Source organism: Pieris rapae, chromosome 23, assembly GCF_905147795.1.
Source record: "Pieris rapae chromosome 23, ilPieRapa1.1, whole genome shotgun sequence".
In the NCBI taxonomy this organism is placed as follows: Eukaryota; Metazoa; Arthropoda; class Insecta; order Lepidoptera; family Pieridae; genus Pieris; species Pieris rapae.
Window position 1 is genome coordinate 4,115,191 of NC_059531.1, and position 11,889 is coordinate 4,127,079.

At 33.3% G+C, this 11,889-nt stretch overlaps 1 protein-coding gene across 6 annotated transcripts in view; it reads left to right on the top strand.

The window, feature by feature from the left end:
* The window catches only part of LOC110991488 (neurobeachin), a 413,995-nt gene that overhangs the window by 346,964 nt on the left and 55,142 nt on the right, over nucleotides 1-11,889 (top strand). For all 6 annotated transcript variants that reach the window (XM_045633387.1, XM_045633388.1, XM_045633389.1 and 3 more), the window contains 2 exons: nucleotides 11,035-11,152; nucleotides 11,657-11,759. In XM_045633387.1, the coding sequence (XP_045489343.1) occupies nucleotides 11,035-11,152; nucleotides 11,657-11,759 (221 nt within the window). The remainder of the gene's footprint in view (nucleotides 1-11,034; nucleotides 11,153-11,656; nucleotides 11,760-11,889) is intronic.

The window sequence follows — 11,889 nt, forward strand, 5'->3', positions numbered from 1 at the left end:
ACAAGACAAACACCGATCTGAATAAATGACTAATTATACAAATATTCAAAGCCATTATACAATTTTAAAGTGTTTAGTATAAACTTTGTTATACATTGTAAACCAGATTTAATGATCAACAGAGGTGATAAAACATGTCAACGTTAAACCACAGATGTCTGGATATATTCTGGATTAACTCCCTCGGGAGATCTTCGTGTGATTTGTAGCAGTCATTACACATATCGAGGACTAGTGTAGTAAATATTGGGTGAAAATTAGTGTTAACGCATAATCGTCGTTTTTGGATTTTAGACAAAATAATTTTAATTCAATTGCGAGACAAATTACGCATTCCTAGGCAGAATATCAACTGTACGTTACGTTACGTTACGTACGTACAGAGGTATTACTGATATGACTTAGGGTGCTTCAAGAAAAGAGGGCCCGTAATTCTTAAAAGGCCAGCAACGCACTCGCGAGCCCTCTGGCATTGAGAGTGTCCATGGGCGGCGGTATCACTTAACATCAGGTGAGCCTCCTGCCGGTTTGCCCCCTGTTCTTTATAAAAAAATGAACTTTTTGAAGGCAAGGACAGGACAGAACTTCATAATTAATTTAATCAAATATCTCTTTAATTGTCGTAAAACGATTCGTCAATAAAGTTTTCGAAAATTCTTTTAATCGCAATTTATTTGCAAAGACTATACGAAGCTTTAGATTTCTCCTCTCATCTCTCTCTTCAATTGGTAACTCACACACTCTGAATGGATAGCAAGGAGTCATCTTTCTTGAAGGATCCTAAGTGGAATTGGTTCGGAAATACTTCAGTGGGCAGCTGGTTCCACAAAGTGGTAAATTTGTAAAGCAATGTTTCTTTTGTAAAGGGATCAGTAAAATACCTAAGATGGCAAAAGTGCATAGATAGCAATGGTGCAATTAGATTAATAAATATATTCTACTAGCTGACCCGGCGAACTTTGTTCCACCTTGGACGCCAAAAATGAGCAGATTTTTGATTTTATTAAGTTAATTGTTTTATTATATAAAGTTGTCAGGTGATCTAGCTGACCCGATAGTTATGACTATGAATAGTGTGTGAAGTTTAATAATTTAATATGGTGGTTAAGTAATTTTAAATTTTCTAATTTTCCGCGCAATTTCCTTAATTTTTTCTTTCATAAGAACCTTCTCCTGATAATAATGAACAGAACAAAAAAAGAATTTGCGAAATCGGTCCAGCCGTTATGGCGTGATGCCGTGACCAAAGGAAATAGCGATTCATTTTAATATATATAGAATTTGAAAAAAAAAATTGTCCTTCCATACATTACCATTTCATGTATATTCGTTCATATAATATGAGTATTTTGCAAAAGATAGTTTGTGTTAAACTTGTAATGGAAAAGTAAAATGCGAAACGATTTTAAATAAAGCCATTGCATTGTCAGATTTATTTGAACTGCATTTAAACAGAAATAGATTAAGTTATTTCTTTGTGCATTTGTAAGAGGGGGCGTAAGGGCCGGTGCAGATAGTGGAAGCTATCATAAGCTGTATAAGTTTGTATAAACAATTTTTTTTTAATGAACTCCATTTAATAATGTACTTATTACTATTAGTAATTTAGTTATAAAAGCAAGTTAGTATTAAATCAATAAATTAAACAAAAAAAGGCAAAATAAAGTCTGTACCTAAGTTCCTGGATTATCGGGGTGCTTTAAATAATAAACTTGCAACAGCACGATATAAATTCTATCGAATTAGTAGTAACTGTTTAGGTAGAATAATGTAGTGGAAAAATAAATAAATAAGCGAAATAATGAAATGTTAATTGCTATGTAACGAATTAATGCAAAGTAGCCGTTGAAGAGAGTGCCTACATTTGGCTGTAATCTCGCGACCCCGACCATTTAGCAAATCGCCACGCTTAGGAAACTAAGAAAGCCTGAGTAAGCAAAATGTACAGCCTTGGCTGGTATAGGGTCTAAAATCACAAAGCTGATAATGAAATAATCCAGATAGTGGAAGGACTATTATTATTATTTCTTAACTTATTCGACTTAAGACTTAAAGTTTCTTAATGTCATAACTGTATAGTTACTTTATTGGTCAGCGAATTTCTTTAATAAAACTTAATCTGTACTAACAAAAAAAAACTTAACAAAGCGAAAGCATTTGACACGGTCTATTTTTATTACACTCGCAGCTGCGCAGGTTGAAAATTCGGAGGCTAACATGAAAACAAAGTATAAATTTTGATTTGATTTTTTAATAGCCTTTGAAAGCGATTGTGGACGCAACAATGGTGGCGGTCATACTTTTTGATACCATTGGTCAATCAAAATATGCTTTAGATTCGGCGATTACCTCTGTATTTACACAATTTGATAGATTTAAGGGCTGCTCTTATGTCTCCATGTATTTTGCCCCACCCGTGAACACCAGATTTAGGTCCAGTATCAAAAACTAAGAGCATACTAAGAATCTTGGATGTCCAACACTAAATCTGTAGTCTGAATATAAATCTTAGATTAGCATTAACATAGCTTCGTTGTCTGCTACCATCTTTAATGCTAAGAGAAAATCAGTACAGAACATTATGAGTCTTTGGTGTTTAGAACTAGGGTTTAGTTTGAATTAATAGTTTTTCGGTGTTAGCTACTCGTAGAGTTGTCGGGTGATGTATGGAGATTTAATTAGAGTTTCCCGACACCGTCTCCGGCGATTAGCTGCCGACACACCGACTCTGACAGTTATATTTGGTTTTTTCCTACTGTCTACTTATTTAGATATTTGAATATCAATATTTATAGCAGAAATACCGCTACGACAGCGCTAACATCTTGTCAATCTAAGAGGCAAGTGGCTGATCAGCCTCCAGTGTCTGACACATGTGGACTTTTTGGCACTTAGGACCTTTTCTAACGCTGCTTAGGTTTTATTGTAGAAGTCAGTGTCCAGCCTGTAGTCGATTGAGAATTCTCGTCAAGAACAGGTTTCTTGCATCGGCTGTGTATGAAGCGGCGGTGTTTCGATTGTTTTAGTGCGTTGTTTGTGCAATTTTTGAGGGTAAAGGTGTTTTGTTGTATATTATGTCACTTTATTAAGTTAATTATAATTAACTAAATATTTTCGACTTCCTGGTTGACAGAAAAACTGTGTCCAGTTTATGTTGGAAACATAAACTGGACAAACTTCTACTATTAAGATTATTTATACAATAAATAAATAAAAAACAAATAAATAATAAGAATAATGGAAGAATGGGTTAATGGGTGAAGTAATGAAAACACTGACTGTTAGCGATAACTTTAAACACTACAATTAATGCGTGCACGTATTTCTGGGGTGGAACTGCATCATGCATATACTTCATAACGATAAGGCACGTAAGCTGGGGGTGTATTTCTACGCTCGGATAGGATAATGTTTTCATAAGAGAGCGAGTGATAAAAATTGTGCTCCTATCATTGTTAGTTCAGATTGTATTTGAACATTGACTAACTGATGGCACGGCTCACGTCGAAGAATACACCAACAGGACACAAGAATAATATTGTGTATGTGTGGTGTTAGTAGTATTTAAGATATTGTTTTTTGACAATAGTCAGAATTGAATACGACTCTTTCTCTTATTAATCGCTTCTCTCAAAGTGGCGAAGACTTCTTTAAACCCTTAATTATCGCGACCTGCCCAGGCCACTCCACTTTTATAAAGACAGACAGATACCATTGATTTCCACTTGCTGTGTATATATATACGGACCCTACCTCTCTCGCCTAATCCAAAGATTTGAATACTCTTGCGTGTTATTCTCACGAGTATGTAAGTGCGTGCTCCTATTTCACCATGCCTCCTGCTGATAGAGGACAAATCTTTGTTTTTAATTTATATTATTATTATTAATTACTTAAGATGTAATATGGAACATGGTGTAATGGTTGCAGCTCCTTACAAACAATGTGCAAAACAATTGAGTTTATTGCCAGTCCTTCTTTTCCGTTCTACGCTATTGATTTGGGAACTGGCAGTAAATGGAAAACGTGAATGAAGAAGCATTTATTATGTATTTCTTTTTGACGTTCATAAGTGTGTATTGTGATACCTAAATGAATAAATGATTTTGATTTGATTCGGTTATGGATAGTTTTTATATGTTCTTTTCTAGTATGCCTTGTTTAATTAACTGAACTGAACTAAAGTCATTCTTCTTGTCTTTTATTGTAATAGGATCGGCCATTGGTGTATTGCCGGGATATGAATGCAGGACTCAGGATTGATAAACGCTCGCCCAAGCTACCACTGCTCCTAAAATGTATCAAAATCACGTGACAATTAGCAATTTAAATTACCCTAATGTTAATAATTAAAGCGCCCCACAGCTTCCGGGGGTCCATAAGCACTTTAACCATAATGCACACAGTCACGCCATCGTCTATTATCTCTGAACACAGATTATGTGAATACAACAACTGTTTTGATATCTATGAACGGGGAGCGTGTGTTATGAAATACGTTCAAATAAATAAACTGCTGCGGATAAAATACTAATATTATAAACGCGAAAGTTTGTAAGTATGGATGGATGTTAGTCAGTCTTTCACGTAAAAACTAATGAATGGATTTTAATGAAACTTTATGATATTATAGCTAACAATAATCAGAATAACGATATTGTGTGAATTGTCCAAAATATCAAGAAAAATGGAGAAAATCTACCAATCTGAAGTATTTCCGAACCAATTCGACTTAGGGTCCTTCAAGAAAAAAACGTACAAATTATTAAAAGGCCGGCAACGCACTCGCGAGCACCCTATATCAGCGGTATCACTTAACATCAGGTAAGCCTCCTGCCTGTTTGCCCCCTGGTCTATAAAAAAGAATCTACGAGTACTATGCGCTACATTTACCTATATGTAATATATATATGATGGAAATCTGTATATAATATAGTCCTTGATAAGCCCGACACAGTATATATCTAATGTGTAATCCATTGTAGCCAAAATAGTGAACTAATAAGTACAATAAAAATTGTGTAATTAATTTAATGTCAATCAAATTTAAATATCTTTATTCATATAAGTAAATAAGTACACTAATGAATGTCCCAGGCTAATATTAAGCTACTCAAAGTACTATATCAACGCAGACGAAGCTACGGACACTCGCTATTTAAATAAAAATGTTTCACATATAAATCAATGTAATATATATTATATCGGAGCACCTGTATACTAGGCAAGCAGAAATCACACGCAATATTTCACTACTGTGTATCGCGTTGCATACGCATCACGCACTGAATAAACAAATACTTTTCCCGATCAGCACCTGATTACCCAGAATCTACTTGAACTTTTAATCTAGGTGCATGCAATAAAAGGCTGTATTTGTCCTTAGTTTAGATATCAAAATGAGGTGAGAAATTAATCTTAGTATCGGCGAGATTGAATCGTGCGTACCAGGTACACAGCGGAGCCTTGGAGATGGTTATCGCGGCTATAAATATGCCAGCGTAGTGACAAGTGCCCCCATTAGGACAAACCGGCAAAAAGTTGCGACCTCCTCGTACGGTCTGCATATCCGGTGACTGAACTCTGATGAAGAAATTGGTCTCCTTAGCGGAGTTATTAATTACAAATGATTGATGAAAGATGAAGGAATTTGTATTGAATAAAATAAAATATGTTGTCTTGATACTGTAAAATATAAATAGTCACTACATATTATAAAACAAAGTCGCTTTCTCTGTCCCTATGTCCCTTTGTATGCTTAAATCTTTGAAACTACGCAACGGATTTTGATGTGTTTTTTTTAATAGATAAGGTGATTCAAGAGGAAGGTTTATATGTATAATAACATCCATTAAATAGTGAAGTACTGTTATTTTTGAGGTTTCTAATGTGATGTCGTAAATAATTACATTTTTTCCGCTTACATGAAATTTTCTACATTTCTACATTTCTGCAAACGCAGACTGAACCCTACGAGTTTCATCAAAATAATGCACTAAGTTTGTACACATTGAAAAGGTCTACAGAAAAGTCCGTGATGGTATATGTCTATCTCTTATGGATAACTCACATTTTTATATACAACGTTCACAGATTTTCTGTAGTGTATTTAGTATCAGCATTGCACCCGTGCGAAGCCGGGGCGGGTCGCTAGTTAAATATATAATAAATTAGATCAGTAAGCAATTGATTTTATTAAGGCCCCATGACAATCCAAGCATCCATCTTGATAATAACAATCCTTTAATTTGAAACATTTGAAATGTCCAACGATAAAAATAACACAATTATGAACAAATCGAGGAAATGTTGATCGAATCGTCGACAGAAAAATGTCTAAATGCATCCGAAACTATTAAGACACGTCGTTCTCACTCGAGTTGGTTTTACGAGCTTCTAACAAGCTACTAAACACTGTTATATATAGTTTTTACTAAAATCCACTGTTTTAGCAGAAATTCAAATTCAGAATCATTTATTGGCAAAATGGCTCTCTCATTCAGATGTTTTTTGCTGTTAATAATTAATTCTTAATTCATTAATACTCCTTATAAAGGTAGGTACATTAGTTACGCGAGAATATGTGAAATTGTGTGCATTTAATGAATTAATAAATTATTCATTATCTGTTATCAGCAATCTAACGAATGGAATGTACGATTTCTAAGAATTCCTTACGTGAGCAGTCGTTTCAATTTTGTCGTTAATATAGAAACAAAATTTTAATGATAATGACGGAATATAATTAAAATTAAAATGATAATGAAATATCGTTATTTGTTGTGTAAAAATCGTACTTATAATAGAAAGAATCATTGATTTAGGGCCTGTTTCACAATGTATGGATAAAGTGCCAAATAGCTATGCAACACATAAATTATTCGAAAGATAAAAGTTCCAAATAAGATACTTCGAATTTCATGACGTATAGCGCTATCTGACAGTCGTGAAACGAAAAAATATCTCTTTATCACACTAATAAGTAACAAATAGCTTATTTGGGACTTATCCGGACATTGTGAAACAGGCCCTTAGTGTAATACATCAAATCTTCTTGAATCCATGATTATTTTAGGACCAGATATTCGATCGCTTGCTCACTGCTGATGACACGATGCTCCTGACAAGGTTGAGGCAGCACTGCTACTCATCTCTAAGATCCAGGTTAAATGATACATCGTGTGCGCCGTATCCCCTTGATCTATTTCTATTTTCCCGGTTCATGTCAGATTTTGATGGTTGTCTATTTGAAATATTGCAACACTCCGGAGTCAAATGTTTGACAGCCTTTGGCGACAGTCCTTTAAAATAGAAACCTGGTCCTAAGGGCCGTTTAAAAAGTAGGTAGCATAAAAAATATATATACATTTATTTTGGAATATCAATGGAATCGGAAGACATCCATACTCATCTGCATAATAACTAACTAACGAATTACGTACGTAATTCGCTGTTTTGCTGATGATTTTTCTTTTTCTCTATTTTAAGTTCCAACCTTGTTTGTAATTTTATTTTATTTTATTGTGTAATTATCTTATCTTGTTTATGTTTTTAATTTTGTGTTTTTTTTTAGCATAACTTATGTTTACATGAATTGTCATACATATTATTAGATATAAGATTTTATAAAATTATCAGTAGATTTAGTAATATGTATGATGTTGTAGACTTAATAAATAAATAAATAATTGTCAAGATACCTATAGGCCGGGAGAAAAAGCCGGCGTAAAAAACTCTCGGTAGTCCTTTATATTTTTTTAATATAGCAAATTAACTAGAAGAAGCCTGCCCAGTACTAGTCCCAGGCCCTTTTATCAACTATATAATCGTTAACTTTATAGTAAGCCCTTTTTACACAGCTTTAGTTTAATAAATTTCTTAAATTTATTAAAACGAATAAGAGAGCCTCTGAGATTTTATTAAAGAAAAGGATCCCTTTTCCCAAAAAAGAATTACTAACTTTAGATAGTCTAGTACGGGGAAATTGCAGCCTGCGTTTGTTCCGAGTATTAACATTGTGCGTAAGTTCTATTCAAACTTTGATCTGGCGTCTTGGGCAATAATCATTCTTAACACTAAGGCTAAAGATGAAAATATATCATCAGGAAAGCAGGTGCTGTCGCAGGGTATAATTCAGTCAAGAGTTGGTTAAAATTCATTGTTTCTCAACTTCTTCTTTTCTTTTTTCTTCTTCTTAAACGGCCTCCCTTCTGCCTCTAAATAAGTTCAATGTAACAGGGTTATATGAGACTATAAGAGGTTGTTTAGAATTAAATATAAATTTTTATTTACGTTTGTCCCTTATTATTTTCTAATATCTCAGGCAGGGAGAGACGCTGACAAATTGCCATACAATTGGACTAGACGTACCCCTCGTATTCTGCAGCAAAAACAACGCATAACATCCCGTCCACAGAAATAGAAAATTATATATGTGTTTGTGTTTCTGTTTTTATTATTGATTTTATTGGATAAAGATAGAGTGCGTATAAAAGTTCTGTATCATAATTCAATTCAATTTAATTTAAAGAACACGCGATGTATTCCATTAATGTACAATTTGCATTTTGATTACCATTTTCTATTTATCGAATTTTAATTATTACTAGCGGTCTTTGCGAACTTTATTTCCTCTTACGAACAAACCCAATAATTAATCCACAATCTTAGATTTTTTCAATCCGTGACAGTTGATTAATCTAGTATCTGCATCTCAATAACCAAACCCTACTGATGACAATCCATTTTTGGCGACGGATAGAATACAATCTCTTCGCTCTTAACACTCATATTTGATAATCAATATAAACCAAATAAAGTAAATAAAACCGTACAAATAATATTAAAATATACATGTCTATGTTTAAAACATATCAAGTAGCTTTTTAATTATTTTAAAAACTGGAGGATATTGGCACAGTTGAAGTTTACATACAAAGGTCTACCTACCTAACACCTAGACCGATCCGACCTACCATGAATAGCTTGTATCGACAGATCCGTCGATTAGTTATTGGCACACTTTTATCAATATTTGGATTAAGATGGTCTCCGATGGTCAAAAATGGATTGATATAGGTTATTGGTTAATATGATTTTACTTAGCCCACCTATATAGCCTACTACCAACATATTATTAAATACTTATCAATTTTTCTATCGATAAATAAATTATAAAAATAGTTAAACGTCGCTGTTTATTTAAAAGTCTAGGCTGTTAATGAAACTAGTTGGCTGCGTTTAGAGCAAAATACCGGTTATATTGACCAAAATCAAAGGTCCCGGCTGAGGTCTATTGTATTAGGTTCTTAATAACAACGTAATCGGCTGTTGCGACTATCGGTTATTACGACCAAATATGAATTCGATGTCGTTATAACAGATTTGGCTGAACTATCAATGTATTTAATAATTTATCCAGTTCAAGCTGTATTTTATGCTGGGAGTACGTTATCTTTACATATAATTATTTAGTTAATGTATACAATTATTGTATACATTTTTCAATTGGGACTACTCAAACACCACCTTCTTGTTATTTTCTATCATTTATTCCTAGCTAGATCGATTTATCGCCCCCGAAACCCCCCGTATATTCATGAAAATCGTTGGAGCCGATCCCGAGATTCCAATTATATATATAAACAAGAATTGCTCGTTTAAAGATATGCAATGAATTACTTTAGATGCAATTTTTCACGGCAGGCGTGTCCTGCTAATGCATCATAACACTTCAACAACAATTAATCATGCGATGCTAATGTGAGAAAGAACCAGCTGGTCTGCGTCATGTACTCTTGAGGGTCCCATCAGGTGATGACTGGTTTCGTCGCTTTTGGCGCTTTCTCATACTATTTTATCATTTCCCTAGAAGTTATGAGTGTCGTGCAAGGTGTTTTTTTTTTTAAAGCAAGGTGCTACCCAAGGAAGAGTATTCAGGCCATAAGTTTTAACAATAACTTATTTATTTATTTTATTTATTAACACTTCGTTGCATTACATAAAAGAAAAAAAATATTAAACATAATTTAATGAAAAGCAACTAGCGGCCTTATCGCTTTAGAGCGATTTTTTCCAGACAACGACTGTGAGTAAACGAAAAAAAAAATGTATTAAATTACATATGGTAGGCAAGAAGTGCAAAAATACATATTACAAATACAATAAGAAGAAAAAAAACATACTTAACGGAAACAAAAAAGATATAAAAATAAACTAAACTGATATGTTCAGTTTTCAATCAATAATTTATTTAGAAACCAAGTAGATTCTTACAGTATTTAACAGTTCAGTACAGAAATTTCGGGAAAAAGTACTGTAGGGAAAGTCTATTTTCATATAAAATAAAAATACTACTCAATTCCTGGAACATTATAGTGGCCAGTGAGAATTAGTTTTTTAGATTAGTAGTTGCGGATAGGTTTCAATAAGATTTCCTCTTAATCGCCTACTTCCTAAATCAATCAGTAAGGTGCTTTCAGACGTTATGTATAAAAAAATCTTATAACGTTTTTTCGCGATATTTAGTTTGTTTTTGTATCAGTTTTTTGAAGATACACTTTCAGTTGTGTCGTGTATTTTTAGAATTCTTAATGTCTCCGGACGTGCTGCCCTTTTACTATTAACAGACGATATGTCACCATTATAAAGATGTTTTATAGATAGATAGATATTTTTGTTCGGTCGCTTGACATTTTCAATTTATGACTCATAATAGTTAATATATGGGTTTTTATTTTACTAGCCACGCGGATAGACGTTATATTTTGATTGCTATTTTGTAATACATATTTTTATAGTCTGTTTCTGTGCCTATTATGTGGAACCATCTGCCCACTGAAGTATTTGCCCACCAATAGCGTACCAATTTAAAAAAGGCCAGCAACACACTTGCGAACCTTCTGGTATTGAGTGTGGGCAGCGCTATAAAAACATGCAAATTTCTTAAATACTATTTTAACATGTTACTAGGGCGACTGATAATTGAGCAGAAAAAAAAATGCAAATTTAATCAAATTTCTTTCTTTATTCCAGGTGTTGAAATACTGCGAACACCTGCACGGAAAATGGTACTTCAGCGAAATACGCGCCATATTTTCCAGACGTTACTTGCTGCAGAACACAGCCATCGAAATGTTCCTTGCGAGCAGAAGTAAGTATCTTCTATCGTTACGATGGTTTGATATGTCAGACGTTTTGACAAAAGAATATATTTGGCAAATCAGGATTTTTATTTATTCCCAGTAATAGGATTTCTCAGGGCTCTCAAATAGACTAAACTGCTTAAAATAAATATTAAACCTCTTAAATCCGAACGTCATTTAATTTATATTTGTTAGTTGTAAGAGTATTTTAAAGAAAAAAATAAAGCCTATTATTGGTTTCTTTCAAATACTCCTACTTAATAAAAATATATATACTAATTTAAACTAATTTAAGCTTAGTTAAATAAATTAAATCACAATTAGTCAAATGTATTAAATAATTTTTGTTTGTTTGTTCCCTTTTATAAATCTTTTTATTGTTAAATGTATCATGTATTCCATCTTTGGCTATATTCTCAGTGTATTTGTTTGTAATTATATATAAATTATGTTAGCTGTAGGAGTACTAAATAAATAAATAAATTTATAAATATCGCTGTATGTTATTTTAGCATCAATATTCTTCGCATTCCCGGACCAGACGACCGTGAAGAAGGTGATAAAGGCTCTTCCTCGTGTCGGAGTTGGTATCAAGTACGGCATTCCACAGACCAGGTAAGTCAATTTTAAAAGATACATAAATATTTTGGGATGATTCGTCGTGAATAAAATGTATGATAGCGACATCTTGTGTCGATATTTAAAACTATATGCACAAGCAATGAATTTATTACACGAGTGTGAG